Source organism: Hemitrygon akajei, chromosome 5 (assembly GCF_048418815.1).
Source record: "Hemitrygon akajei chromosome 5, sHemAka1.3, whole genome shotgun sequence".
Lineage (NCBI taxonomy): Eukaryota > Metazoa > Chordata > Chondrichthyes > Myliobatiformes > Dasyatidae > Hemitrygon > Hemitrygon akajei.
This window is the reverse complement of record NC_133128.1, coordinates 171,536,530-171,558,947: the sequence shown is the minus strand read 5'-3', so window position 1 is coordinate 171,558,947 and position 22,418 is coordinate 171,536,530. Positions and strand designations below refer to the sequence as shown.

General features: G+C 40.1%; 1 protein-coding gene across 1 annotated transcript in view; it reads right to left on the bottom strand.

Annotated features, from left to right (window-relative positions):
- The window catches only part of dnah9l (dynein, axonemal, heavy polypeptide 9 like), a 276,890-nt gene that overhangs the window by 199,819 nt on the left and 54,653 nt on the right, over positions 1 to 22,418 (bottom strand). Inside the window, 11 exon segments of the mRNA XM_073047202.1 lie at positions 1,629 to 1,751; positions 1,862 to 1,984; positions 2,100 to 2,258; positions 2,334 to 2,417; positions 4,389 to 4,547; positions 4,654 to 4,695; positions 4,697 to 4,741; positions 11,961 to 12,077; positions 12,478 to 12,700; positions 17,742 to 17,908; positions 20,331 to 20,576. Coding sequence (XP_072903303.1) covers positions 1,629 to 1,751; positions 1,862 to 1,984; positions 2,100 to 2,258; positions 2,334 to 2,417; positions 4,389 to 4,547; positions 4,654 to 4,695; positions 4,697 to 4,741; positions 11,961 to 12,077; positions 12,478 to 12,700; positions 17,742 to 17,908; positions 20,331 to 20,576 — 1,488 coding nt within the window.

Here is a 22,418-nt window from a genome sequence, read left to right as displayed (position 1 = left end):
TATAGGAAGGATGTGGAAGCATTGGAAAGGGTACAGAGGAGATTTACCAGGATGCTGCCTGGTTTAGAGAGTATGGATTATGATCAGAGATTAAGGGAGCTAGGGCTTTACTCTTTGGAGAGAAGGAGGATGAGAGGAGACATGATAGAGGTATACAAGATATTAAGATACAAGACAGAGTGGATAGCCAGCGCCTCTTCCCCAGGGCACCACTGCTCAGTACAAGAGGACACAGCTTTAGGGTAAGGGAGGGAAGTTCTAGGGGGATATTAGAGGAAGTTTTTTTTACTCAGAGTGGTTGGTGCGTGGAATGCACTGCCTGAGTCAGTGATGGAGGCAGATACACTAGTGAAATTTAAGAGACTACTAGACAGGTATATGGAGGAATTTAAAGTGGAGGGTTATATGAGAGGCAGAGTTTAAGGGTCAGCACAACATTGCGGGCTGAAGGGCCTGTACTGTGCTGTATTGTTCTATGTTCTATGTTTGTATCAACATTTAGGATTTGAACAATGAGCGCTGACATTTACTCTCCATTCACAAGGAAGCCAGTGTTTCTACTTCACTGTTATTTATGTGATGAGTGCATGGTCCAGCTTGTTATCAGACGTGCGTGCCTAATCGCTCTGAAGCCAATTAAACAATTGGAACGCCTTTTACCTAAACTTTGGTCCTGAACTTCCTGTGTGACCTACCTCTTATTGTTTGAAAAGTTGCATAATACTCTTTGACTGAGCTTGCTTCAATACACCCTTCTTCAGGTTTCTTTAGAACACTACTGCCGTGAACATGTTTACTTTGAGGAAGTCACTATACACATCCAAGTTGCTGTCACAGTATTGGATTATTCAGTTTTTACCCTATGTGCATTTAGAGGAATTCTAAATTATGGCCTGTCACTTCATTAAATTTCCACTGCAACAGCAAAAAAACACAAAAATACATAACCAAGGTATTACCCTTAAAAATCAAGCTCTCAAGCAGTGTCCTGCAGTGTATTAATAGATTAATATGGTGAAAGAAAACTTGAAATCTAAAATATACATGAACTTCTATTTATTCCATTTTTGAAATGCTATGGCCATTTTTATAAAGTCAATAATTTAATTCATGCACAAGCTGGTTCAAGTGATTGGATTAAGACTTTGAGAACAAAAACATCAAGGTACCCCTACATCACAATAACCAAAACCACAGTGTTCATGGCCTGGCACAGAATATAATATGTCATTTTAATTCATTTTTAAACTTTTACTTTTCAAATAAACCACCATTTTGCCTTTAACAATAAATTAATTTCTACCAATAAGCTTTTACTTTAAAACATCAGAAACTATGGCTTTACAAAAGGGACTATTAATTCATATCACAAGGTGCAGCATCAATATACACGAGATATCAACAGCACAAATAGTCTAAGGTTTGATGGTAAAACCGCATTTTAATAACATCTTGGCAATAAGATAGCTACAAATCCCCAGAGATATGTTTCTTTGTACTTTTAAATAGGCCCTATAACCACTTCAAACAGCAGCTAAAAATAATTTAAAACTCTACCAAGCAACAAAAGAGTGAATTCATTTTGAGACACAAAATGATCTCCAAGTAAAGTGGCAGTAAATTTGCACCTGATTATCTTCCAGAGTTTCAACGAGGTTTGCATCAGACTTGAGCAATGGAGTTCCAGTGCTGTGGTGTATTTCATATGAAAACTCCATTACACTCCATATTTGAGCAATTTCTCCCAGCACCTGAAGAAGCAGTAAAACTTACTCAAGTTTGAATGCTGGTAGCAAAGAGCTGTAACAGAACAATATATACACACACACACATATACACAAATATTTATTTATTATCTTACCTTTTCTATGGCCATTTCCTTTACTGCTTTATCTACGATGTTTCTAACTTCCTCTTCTACCCTGTACAGATGAAGACCTAACAAGTCCCCCAGGGTAGTGTCAGCATCCACGATGAAGCTGACCTGTCGGAATGAAGTTCAGGTTTCGATGGCTTTGGAAAGAGAAGTAAAACTTCCTTCTTTGGAAGCTAATACAAATCAATGTTACACGGGCAGTCAGAAAGATCTTTTGTCTTACCCCTGTTGCATTCATTAATTGCTGCCAGTGCCTCGACCTGACTGCAGGACTCTGCAGCTCAGCCACAGCCCGAAGGGAAATCAGCATATTTTTAACAGTGGATGCTAATCCAGCATAAACATTCCATACTCGAACCTCCTTATCAAGAGCTTTCATCTCCTATTGGAAGAGTAAAGCTTGTAAAATTACACGATTGTGCATACTCTAAGCAATTTACATTCAGCTCATTCGTACCTTTGTAAATCTTCGCAGTTCCATGTCCATCTGCTCAATATTGATTTGCTTCCACTGCGTTTTAGTCCAATCATCAATACTGGTCTATAACAAGTTAAAGAACATCATGCTTAGAAACTTAAAAAAAACAAAGACATTTACCTCTTTAATAAATCTACCTTAACAATTTATCAAATCCTGACCCAACAGAGTGCTTATGTGGCATTGTTCATAATCATGTATCGGCTACATTTTAATGCTCTATAACCAGAACTATGAACTCAACACTGATATTCACCCTTTCAATCTCAGTCCATAAGCTATTGGAACTGAAATTAGGCCTTTCGGCCCATCAAGTCTGCTCTGCCATTTCATCATAGCTGATCCATTTCCTTCTCAGCCTCAATCTCCTGCCTTCTCCCCGTAATCCTTCACATCCAGGCCAAGCAAGAATCTATCAACCTCTGCCTTAAATATACATGAAGATTTGACCTCCACAGCTCTCTGTGGCAATGAATTCCACAAATTCACCACTCTCTGGCTAAAGAAATTCCTCCTCATCACCATCCTAAAAGGACACCCTTCTATTCTGAGGCTGTGTCCCCTGGTCCCAGACTCTCCCATCAATGGAAACATCCTCCCTACATCCACTCCGTCGAGGCCTTTCAACATTCAGTATGTTTTGTTATGGTACCAGCCCCCTCCTTCCGGAGAATCACAAGATCGCTATTAATTCGGGTCTTGGACCCAGGAAATGACAGACAATGCAACGGATTTCACCATTGTTCTTAGAGACACCTGTGTGAATTGCGACTCTATAGTACGTGCCAGCTATCAGGGACATGGACACCCTCGGGCAATGTGGGGTGGGGATTGTATCACCCTACCTTGATTGATATCTACAACTCTGCAAGTCAAGATAAAAAGGGGACTGCAGGAGGCAGTCCCCTAGCGACGCACCAGAAGGAGACACCATCGCTCATCGCTCCCGTGAGGACGGGAAGCCGTTCGGGAGCCACGCGTGGTTCGGTTCCCCTAGCCTGGGGAACGAGTGGCTAATAACCCCGAAAAGGACTTCCAACTGACAACGGGGAACCCACGTTCCCGATTCAACGATTTGAGTCCAAAAGGCTGGCAAGTTTATTTTCTCTCTCCAACACGTGAGACCCAGCGGTCCCCCAAAGGCTAAAAGCCTGCATGAACTCCAGAGACTTTGATATTTCCATCGGACAATATTTTTACCCCTAGACAAACGATAGAGCTACTTCTTATTGTTGATTATTACTATACCCGCGCTTTAGATTGAGTAGTGACGACGTATATTATCTGAATGTTTGTATTAATCTTACTTTTGTGCCCCTTTATAAATAAAAACATTTAAAAATAGTACCATCAGACTTCAGCAGACCTCCCTATCTTTGCTGGTAAGTGACCCAGTTATGGGGTTCATAACAGTTTCAATGACATTCCTCCTCATTCTCTGAATTCCAGTGAACACAGGCCCAGAACCATCAATCAGTCCTCATATGGTAACCTTTTCATTCCCAGAATCGCTCTCTTGAACCTCTGAACCCTCTTCAATGTCAGCACATCCTTTCTCAGATAAGGGCCCAAAACTGCTCACCATACTCCAAGTGAGGCCTCCCCAGTGCCTTATAGAGCCTCAACATTACATCCTTGCTTTTATATTCCAGTCCACTCGAAGTGCACGCAGACATTGCATTGCCTTCCTTACCACAGGCTCAACCTGCAGATAGCTATTACCCTAAAGTGGCACTTTAACAAGTCACAGAATGAAAGCTTTTGAATGGTATAAACATTGCTTTTACCAGTCTCAGGTAACCCGCACTCCCTGTGCCCCTTCCTCTATACCTCAGTTTTTCTTCATCCTCCACCCCCTCATTCCCCCAGATAAACAAGAAACAATTGCTGGGTGTATCTCATGTAACTGCCAGAACTGTACTGGCATCTATGATTTGTTAAGTTATAAAGGGATACTACTAATACAACACTTTCTTGGAAAGACGTTTGTTCACCTAACTAAATCTTTAATTCGGGAACAATTGTTAAACCTACCTGAACGGCAATGACCAAGTCCCAGATAGACTTCAACAGAACAATATCTGAACGGCAATGTTTCAGCTGTTTGTAATCTAATATGTTGACTTCAAATAGCTTAGCTGCCTCTTGAAGTTTCTGCATTTCTGCTTCAAGTTTGCTAATGTGCCAATGTGCCTGCAGCATACAACAGAAAGAAATTCAAGTTGCATCAGCTACAACAATCAGTATACAGCAAGTAGCAATCAACAAAACACAGGTAACTCGTCAGAAGTGTCCTCACCTTATCTAACTGTATATAAGGGTTGTCTGCATCAAACCGAAAAAACAGCTTCGTTTCGAAACTGCTCTCTGAAATTGAATTGATTTTCCTGAAGAAGCAATAAAATCACCATTGGTATTTTGCTTATCAAGTGTTTTTGATTAAGAGGCATACTTCGAGGGACTGGATTTTGGAAGCATATCACAATTCCTGTGTTAATCCATTACCTTCAATGCCAACAATCTCTGAGAAATAAGCTTTTACCCAAATCTTTACTCAACTTTTCCACCATTTAGCTTACAACAGAAGTCCCGGCAGCTCAACGTGCCAGTGACAGTAAATTTGTGAAATGTATATAAGGTAATTATATAAGGTTGCGAACAGAAGGAGGAAAAGACTATAGGCAATAAATATGATGTATTTTGGAAAGGTGTGACAACTGTGTTAACTTAAAGACAGGAAATCTGGTGGGAAATTAAGTGATTTAGGGGGATGATCCTTTGTACTGGTCCAAGAAAACACAGATTCATTGTTCAGCATTTTAAAGGTGACCTTGTTAATTATTTCAAGTTACATTTAACTCCGAGTTAACTTTATCTTAAATCTCTACAGTTATGTAAAACCTTAGTTATTGTTCATCTAATTTCAATGCATATAATGTAGAATTCTATTTATTTTTCACTTACCTTCACCATGGTAAAAATATGGTCTCCATACAACCTGGCTCTTATTAAACAAGATGACCAGGAAATTTGATTACACTCAAATTCTACACTGGAATCAAGAGTGCGAAAGGAATCATTATCCAATAGACCAGATCTTCACCCAATATCCACCATCTCCCTCATTCTATCTTCTCCTATTTGTAATATTCAGATCATGCAAGTAAACTACCTGTCCCCCACTTCTAGCACACTACATACGAGGGGTGATTGATAAGTTTGTGGCCTAAAGTAGAAGGAGTCAATTTTAGAAAACCCAGCACATTTATTTTTCCTACATTTACACACTTAGTCCAGCGGTCGTGGAGCATACGGGTCCCATCCTCTTAGAAGACAGTGTCTTGGACCTCCAGAAGTGGTCCACAGCATGGGGTGATTGATATGCATGGGGTGGCCTAAGGTAGAAGGAGGTGAGTTATTAACTTCAAACTTTCTGCATAATCACTCAAAGAGTTGAACTGCACGTGCATGTAACGAGAGCTGTATACCTCATCTCCTTCTGCCTTGGGCTACGAACTTATCAATCACCCCTCGTATATTCTTTCAGATACACATGAACTTTCAACTGCCCAAACAATTGATGATGACCAGGAAGATGGTGAATAGCAATAACATTCAATCCCAAACAAGAGAAAATCTGCAGATGCTGGAAATCCAAGCAACACACACAAAATGCTGGAGGAATTCAGCAGGTCAGACAGCATCTATGGAAAAAAGCACAGTTGACGTTTTGGGCTGAAACCCTTCAGCAGGACTGGAGAAACAGGACGAGGAGTGGAGTTTAAAGTTTGGGGGAGGGATGGAAAAACACAAGGTAGGTGAAACTGGGAGGGGAGGTGTGAAGTAAAGAGCTGGGAAGTTGATTAGTGAAAGAGACGGGGAAGTCTGATAGGAGAGGACAGAAGCCATGGAAGAAAGAAAAGGGAGCAGGAGCATCAGAGGGAGGTGATGCGTAGGCAAGGAGATATGGTGAGAGAGGGAAAAGGGGGTGGGGGAATGGTGGAGGGGGGAGCCACTACTGGAAGTTTGAGAAACCAATGTTCATGCCATCAGGTTGGAGGCTACCCAAACGGAATATGAGGCGCTGTTCCTCCAACCTGAGTGTGGCTTAATTGTGACAGGAGAAGAGGCCATGGATAGACATATTAGAATGGGAATAGGAAGTGGAATTAAAATGGGTGGCCACTGGGAGATCCCACTTCTTCAGGCATACAGAGCGTAGATGCTCAGCGAAGCACTCTCTACAGTCTACGTCGGGACTGACTGATATACAGGAGGCCACACCGGGAACACCAAGCACAGTAAATGACCCCAACAGACTCACCGGTGAAGTGGCGCCTCACCTGGAAGGACTGTCTGGGGCCCTGAATGGTAGTGAGGGAGGAAGTATAAGGGCAGGTGCAGCACTTGTTCTGCTTGCAAGGATAAGTGCCAGGAGGGCAGGAGGGAGATCAGTGAGGAGGGATGAATGGACGAGGGAGTTGTGTAGGGAGCGATCTCTGTGGAAAGCAGGAAGTGTGGGGAGGGGGAGAGGAAGGGAAAGATGTGCTTGGCGGTGGAATCCCATAGGAGATGGCGGAAGTTGCGGAGATTTAGAGAATTATGTGCTGGAAGTGGAGGCTGGTGGAGTGGTAGGTGAGGACAAAAGGAACCCTATCCCTGGTAGGGTGACAGGAGGATGGGGTGAGAGCAGGTGTGTATGAAATGGAAGAGATACAATAATATCTTGCACTCACAGTCAACAGCTTACTGACTGCCACTCCGCAGCCAATACAGCTTAGGATTGAGGGAAGAAACTATATGCAAGTGGCTGGCAGGACTGCTTTAGTATCAGCTCTCCATGACACGACAGCTATATTTCAATTCTGCTCTAAAGGACAGATGAGGACAAGGAATAATGAGCTCACGAGATTTTCAAAGTCCTAATTTATTCCAAGCCACTTCACATAGCACTTGGCCATGTTTTCTCTGCAGGCAATTCCCATCTACTGTGCATGGACATTGTTAAGTACTTTCAGAAACACCAATCTGTGGCCACATACTTAGCAAACTTAATCACTGAAAATTCTTGCCGCCTTCTAAATACAGGTTGAATCTCATTACTCGATTCAGTTCAGCCGCCAGGAAACATTCACAGAATGGCCTCAGAAGTTCATCTGTGCAGGTAGTCACAGACAAACTATTAGTAACTTTGAAATTGCGAAGTGCTCCGTCCCAAACTGGCCGTCACTTTCTCCTAAGTTATGATCTGTTTCAATGTGCAGCAGTCCGTATGCGACTACACGACAGCGAACACTGTAACCATACAGCCATCATAGATGGAATGGCCAACCTTGTTCCACCAGTTCGTGGCCTGTCACTGGAGTGAAAACACCTGCCAAGGAGAAACTTGGAAATTTACTAACTCCAAAAAAAAAGGCTAGAGCTTTTCCTTTCAGCCTGTGGATAGTTTATTTTTCTTTCTGGCATCAAGTTCTCAGTGTACTTTGGGACATGCGACAGTAACGAACCAATTTACTCCCCACCGCTTATGGAGCTCTCCACCACTCAGACCCAGTAGTCACTTGTGGTGAACTACATACACGCCCCCCCGCTGACTGCTCCTGTGGCTCCTCCCACTGACCCCGGTATAAAGGCGATTGAGGCCTGAGCCCGGCCCTCAGTCTCCAGGATGTAGTGTGGTGGTCAATTACTGCTTGTTCTTTCTTCCAGTCAATAAAAGCCAATATCTTGCCTCACATCTCGGAGAGTTATTGATGGTGCATCATCACTCTTGTATAGCAGTCTCTGAAAGGGAACTCTACATCGAGGCCAAACCCTAAGCATTTTCAATCATACTTAAGTACCTTAGCGGATGACCAAAGCTCAATGATGTTAATAGCCTCTCTTATATCTAAAGCAAACTCCACCTTTACCTCAAAGCAAGCTTCTCTCCATCCTTACTGATTATCAACTTTAAATATCAAAAGTCTCAGCCTCATAAATGTACACTTATTCCACTTCAGCTGTACTTTGTCCCGGTAATCTGCTGTGTACCAGCATCTACAGATGGTCCTGCCACATACCTGTGGTAATAAGGACAGCATTTTGTTTAACGTAAATGGTATTATTATCAAAATCCATATATGTCACCACATACCACCCTGAGATTCATTTTCCTGTTGGGATACTCAGTAAATCTGTAGAATAGGAACTATAACAGGATCAATGAAAGATCAGCCAGAGTGCATAAGACAATAAAACTGTGCACATGCAAATATGAATAAATATCAATAAATAACAAGAATATGAGATAACAAGATAAAGAATCCTTAATGTAAGGCCATCAGTTGTGGGAACACCTCAATTGATGGTTGTGGGGTTGTAACTGTTCTTGAACCTGGTGGTGCAAGTCCTGAGACTCTTGTACCTTCTACTTGATGGCAGCAGCGAGAAAAGAGCACGGCCTGGGTGGTGGGGATCTCTGATGATGAGTGCTGCTTTCCTACGACAATGCTTCATGTAGATGTGCTCAAAGGTTGGAAGGGGTTTTTCCATGAGGTACTGGGTCGAATTCAATACCTTTTGTAGGATTTCAGTTCAAGGGCATTGTTGTTTTTATACCTTGCTGTGATGCAGCCAGTCACTATGCTCTCCACTTCACACCTATAGAAGTTTGTCAAAGTTTTAGATGTCATGCTAAATCTCTGCAAACTCCTGAGGAAGTAGAGACATTGTTGTGCTTTCTTCGTAATTGCACTTACCTGCTGGGTCCAGGACAGGTCCTCTGAAATAGTAACACTCAGGAATTTAAAGTTGCTAAGCCTCTCCACCTCTGATCCTCCAGTGAGGACTGGCTCATGGACCTCTGGTTTCCCTCTCCTTAAGTCAACAACCAGATTCTTGGTCTTGCTGATATTGAGTTGTTATGGCACCACTCAAGCAGATTTTCAATTTTCCTCCTATATGCTGATTCATCACCACTTTGACTCAGCCTTCAAAAGTGGTCTCATCAGCAAATTTGAACATGGTATTGGAGCTGTGCTTAACCACACAGTCAGATGTGTAAAGCGAATAGAGCAGGGGGCTAAGCACACAGCCTCGTGGTGCATCTGTGCTGATGGAGATTGTGGAGGAGATATTCTTACCGATTCAAACTGACTGGGTCTATCTACAATTGCGGAAATCCAGTTGCACAAGGAGGTATTGAGGCCAAGTTCTAGAAAGACCTGGCAACCTCTTGCAACACTGTATCCATAATGGACGAAGAGAAGTTCAAGTCTGAATTCAGGAATGGTAACTTAATCTATGCATTACTTATTGGATAGCCCTGACTTTGCCCATATTCAACTGTGTATACTTATAGAAATGATCCAGCTGACTGGAAGATACAGAAATCAATTCCGTAAACAAAACTTGTAAAGTGATCTGGATCCTCATTAACAGTCACATACATGCTGGGTAACTTTACAGTCCCCAAACAATCACAATTTGATTGGCCAAATTGCTCTGTTGGACTTTACAAGCAACACTTTTTATTTCTAATTTGAACCATTCCTCTTCTACTTGCAAAGACTCGGTCGAAAGGGTCTGTTTCTGTGCAGTATCTATGACTGTGACAATGAATACAGGTTTGGCTCTACAGCCGATAGTTGTTGTATATGAGCAATATGTTTAGAAATCTTAACCTCCAGATATATCTCCCTATCTTCCTGTGGCCTCATTGGCAAGAAGGTTCTCCTGCTACCAATCAGGCTGGAACCCCAACAGAACTACAACTAAGGATCTAATATTTTCAAAATATAAAAATGTCACTCATTCTGTCTGCTATTCAGGTTTGATTTCTTGTTCATAGCTCACAAAGTGCTTTGCATGAATATATACACAGTCTGATTTGTCAGGAAGCATAATTTCTTTCATTATTCAAATACATTATTCAATCTGTTCAATAACTTCCCTTTAAGTTGTGTAATGACTGTCTTTTTTAAACGGCACTGCCTTTCATTCTGTGCTCTCTGAAGCTGTAAGTTTCTAAACCCTAGCTGGTACTCTTTCTCTCCCAAATAATATCCTCCCCCGGCAACAGTCCAAGTAGGGATATATATTGATGAAGCATGAACTTTTTAGAAGCTCTGCCATGTGTTATTTTGCCGCTCTGTAAAGTTACATCCATTTCATTAAAACCAAAAGCATCCAACCCAAAGGAAAGAAATAATGTTTATAAGGGCCTCATTTCTTGAGAGCGCATCTTCGAATTTTAGGATGTATTTAATCTTGCATATGGAAATAGCACCATCTAGCTTCAGGGACGGCACCTGGGGCAAACCTGTTAAATTGATGGATTCATAAAATACCATGTTCTGAAGTGGAAGCTAGCATGAATCATAGCTAATTTAAATTCTCTCTCCACCCGCCCCCCCCAACTAAATTCTGTCACTGCTGTTAGGGCAAATAATTTCACTGCCTGCAGGACCATATACAAAATTGAATTATGCCTGCAACATAACTTGCATCATAGCGTAAGCAGAAACCAATGCAAAACATCACATGGCAATTAATTACTGACACCAATTTTAATCTTACAGGGCACTAAGACTGTAGTACTTCTGCCCAGCAAGGAACAAAAGCTTTATTAACTGGCATTGTACTGACTTTGCATCTGAAACACATCAAAAAGATTTCATCACATGGACAAAACATGATTCATACAAGATTAAGATGTGACATGTAGATCCAGGCACAAGAGGGATTTTGGCTTTTCTGTTAGAATTTATAGTTCCTTCCCTCAGCTTAGATCAAAGATAATTATGAGGAGGCAAATGCATATTATCTAAAACTTCACATGACTTGTTATTAATTAAAATCGCTAAACACCACTAAGGGATAATAAGATTGCCAAAATGTTCTGAAGAGCAATAGGCATGTTGAGCCACCTCTGCAAATGTCTGCAGATAAACCAGACACTTATTTGCCTGTGGAATTTAGCAATCTATAAATGCAGGGAAAGCATAGAAAGAGAAACTAATTTACAAAAGGATTTCCAAGAAAAAATTACTGTTAGGTACTTGGAGAAACAGAAATATCTCCCTTTGCCACAATTATACCTGCCACAAAATAAGCAAACAATGGTGAACATTTGCACAAATTAATTATTGTTATTCACAACTTATTCACTTATTACAATTTTCAAATACAACAAATTTTGAAAATAATATTTTCAAGACTGCTAGCATATATTTTATAAATATCTGTAATTTAACACATACTGAATTTTGTTTACAGCAACATTGAAATGAAAGGAACAGTCATATTCCACTGCAAAGCAAGTCAATAAAGAATGGCTATATGGTCTGCAACCAATTACCAAGAGAGATTCATAGCCTACCGGATTAAGAATAATTCACATTGAAAGGGGAGGAAGAACTACTCCCTTTTTATAAACCAGGGTTTACATTATCAGATCCATTTAGAATTTATAACCGTCAAACACATAATTGTTATCTCTGGACATCACCATTTCATAGAGTTTACAATTTCTTGGTTCACTGGAGCTTACCTCCAGCTTGTTAACAGAACAAAAATTGTGAAATCATTTGGTTCAAAGCACTGAGCTAAAGCTGATCTCACCTCAAACTGTACACATTTCCTTCTGATAACAGATACTTCATTGGACTGCAAAGGTGCCACTTCATGCTTTGTAGTTAAAGCAATCTTTTTAAGTCTCTTCCACTTTTCTGGCAGCTCCTAAAGTATTTTAGATGAAAATATGCAGAATGTATTAGTCAAGCATGCTAAATTATATTTGTGCAAATGTTTTAGCTACACATTGATGTGATGGCTTAGGCAAGAAATAATTTTTATCTGATTAATTTATTTTGCACTTGCATTATGCATTTCTTTCTGAAGAAAATAGTGATGAAACATTTCAAACCTTGGGAAGGCTTTTCAATGTCCTCAAGATCTGTGACTTTCAGGAATTTCAAAATGCACTTAACACTCATTATTTAGATTTTAATAAAACTGAAGTCGGTGGAAAAAAAGCTCTGTGGACCAGAGTTAAAACAATTATGGATATGAAGAGTGTAGTAAAATAAATAGACAAATTAAATGAATTTTAATTGACACTTAGCTCTTGTTTATTTACCTCAAGATGTGCATAAACACATTCAGGAATCTGCTGTCCATAGGTTTTCAGCAATTCTGCTGCTTCTCCCAGAGATGTGAAAGTTTGCTCTGCAGACAGTTCCCAGTCTCGGACTGCCATTAGGTGTGCCATGACTTGAAAAAGTCCAACGTTGTCCCCATCCTTTACCTTTACTGTAATGCCCTCCTCTGTCACAGCAATGAAGCTCACCAATTGCTTGACACTGAAAGACAAAGCCAAAAATTCTTCAGTACAAGCATTCAATAATATTGCAGTCGCAGGATAGAGCCTATGTACATCGACGTGCTCTCTGGAGGACACCAGTTCAGGTTGCACCAAACCAATTTGTGATGTCTTTTGTTGCAAAAGATAAAAGCTTATGGGTTTGGAATACTATGTATTAGCATGGAGAGAGGATTAATTCAAGAACAGAACTCACGCATTCTGGTTGGCAGACTGGCCTATTGCTTGTATAGTGGGGAAATAAAGAAAAGGCAAATTTGAGAGCTCCTCACAAGCTAACCAGACAGTGTAAAAAGTGATTCACAACGTGAACACTTCTGCAGAGGCAAATGCCTTTACATAAACATTTTTGACATTATTCCCACAACCTGGATAGATTAATAGGCCGCCTTTGCTGTCCAGTGGCTTTATACCAATTTCCACAGGTTCACTTATTCTCAAAGTATGTACGCAGTATGCAACTCTGAGATTCGTCTTCTCCAGACAACCAAGAAACAAACAAAAACCATGGTGGTCGCTGAAAGACATCAACCACATCCCCCCACCCCAACCCCCCCCAACAAAAGAAGAAACAAAACCCCCAAACCTCTCCCTCACATAAAAAACTAACATATCGCCCACACATTAAAACAGCAAAAGGCAGATCCCATTTTATGGCTGAGCCCATTTAGGGGTTACAAATAGCTGAAACAGTGCAATGGAGGAGTCCTGGTCGTGAAATTTCAAACCACTTTGAAAGCTAGCAAACTCAACCTCTAGCTTTGCCAGTTGACAAAGATGCGGGGATTTTTAAAATGTTTCTGAATTATTATTAAATGCAGGAACATAGAAGTTAATAAATTTTAGGAAACTTTTTTAAAATCAATTAAACAATTAAATATTTGAGCATTGATATAACCTTCTCTCTTCCCTAGAGCTCCACAACCCTAGTGAAACGAATAAGTTTGCATATCTTATGCCAAGATCAAACTGGTTCAAGATAAGAGCCATTTCCCCAGCACAAACATGTGGTACCTCCACAGCTCTATCTGGAGAGAAGCAACGAAGCACACTTGATTACTGGTGATTAACTCATCTGCAAAGGCAAGTGTGGAAATCCCAAACTTATTTCTACTTAGATAAATACCAACAAAATCCATGTCAATCTGCCACTCTACAAATCTTTAATGAAAGATATGCACTTCAGGTTCAAAGGCACCTCATTTCCAACTGGAGCAGCTGATCTTGATTGATGCTATATCTCAGCATTTTTAGTCTAAAATTACCAGGTATGCATTTCCAGTCCAAAAGCAGAAAACCTGATTAATAAAGTAGGTTAAATGTTAAATGCTAACAAGATTTAAAATTCTGATCTCTATATTTGGGCCACGTTGGAAATGTAACTTTTTTAAATTTTGGGTAATAACATCTCCAGTTATTTATGACATATTTGTATTTAATGTAAATGAGTCATGTGGTCTGAGGACATGGTGACATCATCTACCACAGTGTATGTCTTATTAACAGAATTAGTATAAATACACTTGTTCGAAGCCTTATATCCTGCAATTGTTATTTAAGAACATATCTGCACTCCAGCAGTGTCCAAAGTCCAACTTAGGATGCATTATGATTGCTTTGAGGATCAGAAAAGTTAAGAACAATAAGAAAATTAGCAGCATGTCATTAATTGAGTTGCCCTAATGATTCTGCAAAAACTCAATGTGACAAATGAAAATGGCAAAAAAAAATAGTTGCCATGAAGAATCTCTTGATAATGAACTCAGTGAGTTCATTTGTGCAGTGTTAAGCATCTGACCGAAGGAAGACAGGCAGAACTTCAGACAGCTTCATTTGCTTGTTTTGCTTATAGAATTTATAGATGCAGCAGTCAGTTTTAAAGGTACAGAAGCCAGGGAGTCAGTTTAAGTCTGGAACATGCTACGTACAGAGTACAAAAGTGACACTGGAGGCTTGAGTACAGCAACAACCTTTTGGTGGAAAAAGAAAATACAGGTTAAGAACAAGGAAGTCTCACTTAGCAGTTGTAGTGTGAGCACTAGATTCATGTATGATGTACTCCTAAGGGGTTGTCCATTGGTGGGTCCTCAGGTGTCTATAGGAGCCAATCTGGGATGCACACCTTCTGGTGCAGCATGGACAAGACTAAGTAGTGCCTGTGGTTAGTGGTTGGGTCTCCTGGTTGGTCAGTCTCTCCTTTTGCAGTTGCCGCTTGTTTTCTGCGGCTGAATGCAAGCCTCACTTATGGAGCGTGCAACAAAGCAATGAAACACTCACATTTTACAGATAATGGAAGATGTTGCTCGTACCTAATAATAATCTAGAGCTGTAAAACAGCACTAAAGATGTACAGGATTTGGATGCTGCGGTGAGGGATCATAAAAGAACTGCATTAGCTTGAAACTTTCATAAACTCACTAACTTAGTAGCCCCTTAAAAACTACAAGTACCTCATTTGCAGCGTTAGTTGGGGTGTTGGTAGAAAGTACCAATACAAAATAATGGCAGGTTCTAAAATTGAGACAAGTATTCAAAAACTGATAGAAACTGAATGATTACTTTGTCACACTTAAGACTCATAATTTTAACTGAAGTGTTTTTGGATCATATGTTAAACACAGTACAACTGATTTCCATGCCATATGTCAGCCAGAAATACAGTCTAATAATGGTAGAATATACTAAGATGTAAAGAAATGTTGAAAATCGGAGAGATTTAGGGATTCAAGTCCAGATAGTTAGGGTGGGTGAAGAAAGCTATTGGTGTGTTTGCCTAGACAGGTCATGACATAGAAGATAAAAGTCGGGACGTTACAGTGAAACTTAAGAAAATGCTGGATAGACCCCACACTTAGAGTATTGTGTGCAGTTCTAGTCATCACACTGCAGAAAGGATGTGCTGAAGAGAGTGCAAAGGAAACTCACAAGGTGTTGTACAGATTGAAGGATTTTAGTAATGGAGAGAGATAGGATAGGCCGGGATTATTTTACCTAGCGGGAAGGAGGTAAAATGGACAAGCAGTTTCAATCATCCAACTCAATAAGGAATAAGGTTATTTTTAAGATTTACAGGTCAAGTTTTGAAATGGACTGATGCAATGCAAGTAATGCTACAGGTACTGTAAGTACCCTCATGGACACATTATGAAAGGAGATACCGATTAACATGCTTGAAAATTTTTATTTGGCAGGTCTGTTGTTCAAAATAATGCCTGCTGAGACTACCATACAAATCACCTGAAATTAGAAGTGAAAAGTCAATTTCAGCCTGAGCACAGTGCTTCCTGGTAACAAGAACAAAGGAAATTCAGAACAACAGTGCACAGCACAAGTCTCTTTAAAGACTGTAGTCCGGTTTTCTGACTGGTGGACCAAAATTGTCATAATAAATCTGTGTCGGGTAATACTAAGTCAGGCACCAGTATATTGATTTTTCATATACTTGTCTCCCTGCTTCCAGCGGGGCATATAGCTAAAAAAAAATCTTGAATAAGTGTGGCAAGGTTATTCTAGCTTCATAATGAATTATCCACTAACTTCCTGATTAAATACCATACAACTCCACACTCTACTACTGGTCTTACTCCAGTGAAGCTGTTAATGAATTGTCATTTACACACACAATTGAGCTTGGTACAGCCTAACGCAGTGAGGAGAGAGCAGTAATTGAAGCAAAATGCCACATTTCAAGGAAAAATAAAAGCAATTATGACTTTCTGAGAGAGTTAGAGTGATCAGGCCAATGAGCAATGGGACCTTGGTGAACTTATCTAAATCTGTAGCCCAAGAAGATATTTAATTTGTATCATAAATCACGTCAGAAATGTTCATGTAGATCAGATAATAGCAAAGAGATCTACCTGTAGATACTGAAGTAATTCAAGGCAATAAATCTACTCCAGACATCAACACAGAGTGAACTACTGTCAAGAGTCACAATAGCAGTGAGTTGGGTCAAGAAGCTGCACTTTCCTCGGTAATGAACAGGTACAATGTCAGAAACAAGGACACGTCTGAGAAGATCAAACTGATTTAGGAAGTCAGTAAACAGACAGTTTGTAGTGTGCAGTGTATACTGCTGAAAGTATTTTCATGTGTTTTTTTTTCCCAAAAAGAGGAAGCAGTTTAATGCAATTTATCTACAATTATGTTAAAAGGCACTCACCGAAAAAACAGCACCAAGACAACACCGGAGGACAGCGCCTTCAAGTGCAGTCGCTGCACCTGAGACTGTCACTCCCGTGTGGGCCTCTACAGCCACAACAGACGCTGCTCTACCAACACAGACTGATAATTTTTGTACGATACAAACATAACGCAGAGAGTCTCTTACTGTTAGGGTGATAATAAATATCCCAGCTTGAATTTTGTGTCTTGTAACACTAACAATATCCAAAATCTACCTCAGGCTGTTTTACAGTGTGCTCGATGTCATCCCTTGACAGCGAATAGACAAGGCTGCCAGGAACACAGCCTTGAGGATCTCTGGAGGCAAGAGTGCCTGAGTGAAAGAGAAACCACTACTGAATTTGTACTGGGTGCAATCAGATCCAGAGAACTGAGACCATAAAAAACTCCTAAATAACCTGAACAATAGAGGCTCAGAAGAAGGTGGGAATAATCAAACATGTTAAAAACTAGTAGGAGGTAAAGTAGAACAGTTAATCATGAACACTTGAAGGATACCCCGTTTGTAACTGTTGTTATAGAGACTTCAGTGCCATGACTGAGTTAAAGGAAAAATAGACCTGGACTTGAGATATAATCTATTCAAGGGCATTAAAAACAAAATGGAAATTGTCATAAAAATGCTTTGACAACACCCATGAAGTAAAATCAATGTTACCAAGAAATATGATAGACTAAATAAAATTATGATGAAAGTTAGAGCTCTAATATTGACAGTAATCTTGGTTTAAATAAGTCAGAAATTGTAGTTCTCTTCTGTATTGTCTTACCTATATTGATATTTTTAATTGGGACAAAATTATACCTTTGGGAGTTGCACAATTTTTTTTTACCTGTTAATCACATGGTTCAGAAGATGCTCCTTCAACATCCAGCTCCATCTTTTTATTGTACTTAACAAAGATGATTTGAAGGGCTTAATACATACTTGAAACCATCCAAAGCTATGGATATCTTTAAGTGCATTAACTTGGATATATAATGTTTCATAGAAACCGATCTAGAGAGAGAAAAATATGTTCTTACAGATTTCCAGTTTGCACAGTATTTTCCTTTAATTACATCCCCCCCAAGCAGTGTCTCAGAAAAATATCAAATCCCAGTATAATTATCCGACGATGTTTAAAAACAGTGATCTTTAGAGTGGTTTAGGCTTACTGAACAACATGACAGATTAAAAAGGCTTTAAATATTTGGTTGTGTAACTCTGTACTATAAACACAAAAAATATTAATTAATGAATTGTACACTTAAGTTATGCATATTAATAATGCATGGCAACTGTTATAAATTTAAGACCTTGTTTAAGATTTTCTCTCAGCTACAGCTAATGTTGCTGTGGTAAAAGCATTCATTCTCTTTCATTTAGGCACGTGCATTGCTAGTCAACATGTAACTGACGATAATTCCTTGTGATTCAAACTGGGTATGTCTTTCAGATGTTTCCATCGTTTTAAAATTGAAGGAAAGGCCTGATCAGATGAGTTTTTAAACTACATTTATCAAAGCTGAAAATCTGTACAATTATGATTGCTTAGATTAAATCAGTTACAACTTTACATAGTAGTACAAAATAGTCATACATACCAATTTATACAGTGCCAATTCAAAATCAAGTTACAACAGGTCAAGAAACGCAAAGGGCAGGAGAGAAGGGAGAGCCTTAAACAGGTCGGAAGGCAATAGAGATTCAGCAGTAGAAGGGATGATGACATAGGTGAAAGGATTGCTGAAGAATTCAACCCCCAAAGTACTTATAAAGATCCTAATATTACACAGTCAGTGTCTGGAAGGCTGCAACATACTAATCAAAATGATGAAATACTGTTTCTTTAGCTTACACACTGGCTCTTAGAAACAGGGTACAAGGTGAAGGACAAGATCAGTGAAGATGTGGAACAGTGAAAGTGTTCCACATAACAATATTCACCCACTCAATCAGTGCTGGTCTCCCACTGTAGAAGAGGCCACTCCTTCAACATCCAGCTCCACTGTATGAACAGAAAATACAACAGACTGCACTCAGTAGCCACTTTACTAGGTACAGTACACTTCAAAGCTTGAAGGGGATGGGCTACAGCAGCTGAAGACCACAAACATACACTCAATGGCTAGCTTTTTTTTTTTAGGTACAGGAGCTACCTAATAAAGTGGCCATTGAGTGTATATTGAAGAAAGGACCAGCACTGAGAAGTACAAGGGGTGACTGATAAGTTTGTGGTCTAAGGGAGACAGAGTCAATTTTAGAAAACCTAGCAAATTTATTTTTCAACATAGTCCCCTCCTCCATGTACACACTTAGTCCAGCGGCCGTGGAGCACACAGATGGATACCTTCTTTGTAGAAGTGGTCCACAGCAGGGGTGATTAATAAGTTCGTGGCCTAAGGTAGAAGGAGATGAGTTATTAACTTCAAGCTTTCTTCATAATCACTCAGAGTTGAACTGCAGGTGCATGTAACGAGAGCTGTATAACTCATCTCCTTTTACCTTAGGCCACGAACTTATCAATCGCCCCTCGTATATTGTAGACAATGATAATGAAAGAAGAGGAAGATAAAAGATAGAATTACATCCAGAATAGCGAGTTCATTGACATTTTAAGTCATATTAATTTGAATCTACCAATATTTTTAAAAGTTCAAAAGTCAAAGTCAACAGTAAAAGAATTTCCACTGGTTTTGAATCAGTGCCAGCAATAAACATCTGAATTCTGCAAGTTAATGGGGCTAGACATTGCTTCTTATACTCACTAATACTGGTGAACTTTATAAGGGTCATGCATGAAGAATGGCAACTGGATACGGGTTGAAGAGATGACACAGATAACCAACTCCAGTCAGACTACACACACTCAGAGGATGTCTAAGTTGGAAGAGAAAACTCAGCACATCGGAGCCTGATGTTTCCTGACTGCTTACCAGGAGGCTCCGACACAACCTCCTGGTAGCTTTGACAATCTCAAGAATGTTGAAAAAGTACTGTCGGTCACGAGTCTAACAATTACCTACTTTTAGCTTCAGCTGTACATCAGAAACGTCTGTGTTTGTAAGACAAAGATAATTACTGTGTGGAAAATGCTACCAGTTGGAAATTAATATTTTACATTCATTTCAGTATGTTCTTCAACAGCACACTGACTGTGTAACATTAGAATCTCAAAGGGTATTACGAATTAATGATAAAGAACTGAATAGCTTTCCTCATCTTTAATTATCATCAGTCCTAGTAAATAGGCAAGTCACTGTATTATTTTTATGCTTTAATCTCCCATTTAAGCTTCATCTGTTACATTTTGATTCCCTTAATGAAATATACCATGCTCCATTTGAGAGAATTTAGAAGTTATTTCTCCACTTTGGATCAGGCCATCCATAACTACTTCCTTCTTGGGATCATCATTTGTTTAGTTGAGTTGTCCCACCTGTTCCCTATACTGATCCAGCTGTGGAGGACATTTTGGTAATCCATAGTCTGCTTGAATCTTCAGTTCCTCAGAAGAAAGAGAGCGATCAAAATGCCTTATGAATTCTGTTTTATCATTCATCCACAGATAACTGTATCTGTTAAATAAAGATTTGTATTCTTTTGCTTTGTCAATAAGACTTTTCACTCTGTCCATGATCCTTCGACGCATCTCGGTCAGATCACTCATTTTGTTCAATTCATGCTGCAAGAAAAAAAATTAAATATAATCAAACTTTTGCGACAATGTGAAAAGGGAAGTTTCTTTCTGAGCCATGCTATGCAACGTTTCTGAAAGTTCATCAATCATTGAGTTCATCAATCAAGAGGTGACCAGGCATATAGATGAGGGCAGTGCAGTGGATGTGATCTACATGGATTTTAGTAAGGCATTTGACAAGGTTCCACACAGTAGGCTTATTCAGAAAGTCAGAAGGTATGGGATCCAGGGAAGTTTGGCCAGGTGGATTCAGAATTGGCTTGCCTGCAGAAGGCAGACGGTTGTGGTGGAGAGAGTACATTCAGATTGGAGGGTTGGGACTAGTGGTGTCCCACAAGGATCTGTTCTGGGACCTCTACTTTTTGTGATTTTTATTAACGACCTGGATGTGGGGTTAGAAGGGTGGGTTGGCAAGTTTGCAGATGACACAAAGGTTGGTGGTGTTGTAGATAGTGTAGAGGATTGTCAAAGATTGCAGAGAGACATTGATAGGATGCAGAAGTGGGCTGAGAAGTGGCAGATGGAGTTCAACCCGGAGAAGTGTGAGGTGGTACACTTTGGAAGGACAAACTCCAAGGCAGAGTATAAAGTAAATGGCAGGATACTTGGTAGTGTGGAGGAGCAGAGGGATCTGGGGGTACATGTCCACAGATCCCTGAAAGTTGCCTCACGGGTAGATAGGGTAGTTAAGAAAGCTTATGGGTTGTTAGCTTTCATAAGTCGAGGGATAGAGTTTAAGAGACGCGATGTAATGATGCAGCTCTATAAAACTCTAGTTAGGCCACATTTGGAGTACTGTGTTCATTTCTGGTCGCCTCGGTATAGGAAGGATGTGGAAGCATTGGAAAGGGTACAGAGGAGATTTACCAGGATGCTGCCTGGTTTAGAGAGTATGGATTATGATCAGACATTAAGGGAGCTAGGGCTTTACTCTTTGGAGAGAAGGAGGATGAGAGGAGACATGATAGAGGTGTACAAGATATTAAGAGGAATAGACAGAGTGGACAGCCAGTGCCTCTTCCCCAGGGCACCACTGCTCAGTACAAGAGGACATGGCTTTAAGGTAAGGGGAGGGAAGTTCAAGGGGGATATTAGAGGAAGGTTTTTCACTCAGAGAGTGGTTGGTGCATGGAATGCACTGCCTGAGTCAATGGTGGAGGCAGATACACTAGTGAAGTTTAAGAGACTACTAGACAGGTATATGGAGGAATTTAAGGTAGGGGGTTATATGGGAGGCAGGGTTTGAGGGTCGGCACAACATTGTGGGCTGAAGAGCCTGTACTGTGCTGTACTGTTCTACGTTAAGAAGCTTCACAAGTTAAATATCAGATAAATGTAATGAAATATTTACCAAACATTGAACAATCTTTCTACAACAAGAATACATGATAAATTTAGTTTCCATTGATCAGCTATAAATAAAATTGTGTTCAATGCCATTGAAACTCAAAGCTTGATAGTAACATCTTCCTTTGCCTATGAACATGGATGACGAAGTTAGGAGTTTTACCTCCAAGAGGACCACAATTTTGCTGTAGTGGAGGCTTGTGTGCCTTAGAGACCTGGAGAGCTATGTTGACTAGAGTTAGGGCTTTACGCTTTAGCTTTTGGTAAGGTCAACCATGCCAAACAGATCAAAGAGTAGAGGCCAAACTAAGAGCAGTCCACCAAACTTCCAAGTCTGGGGGTTCAACTCAGGGCTAACAACCCTGACTGGTAAAAGAAAATTGTTACAGAAACGGCAATGAAGAATCCTTCTACATCTGAGTGCAACAGTATTCCTGACTCTCCGCCCAGGACTTGCATGTTTGACGGTAGTGAAAAGCA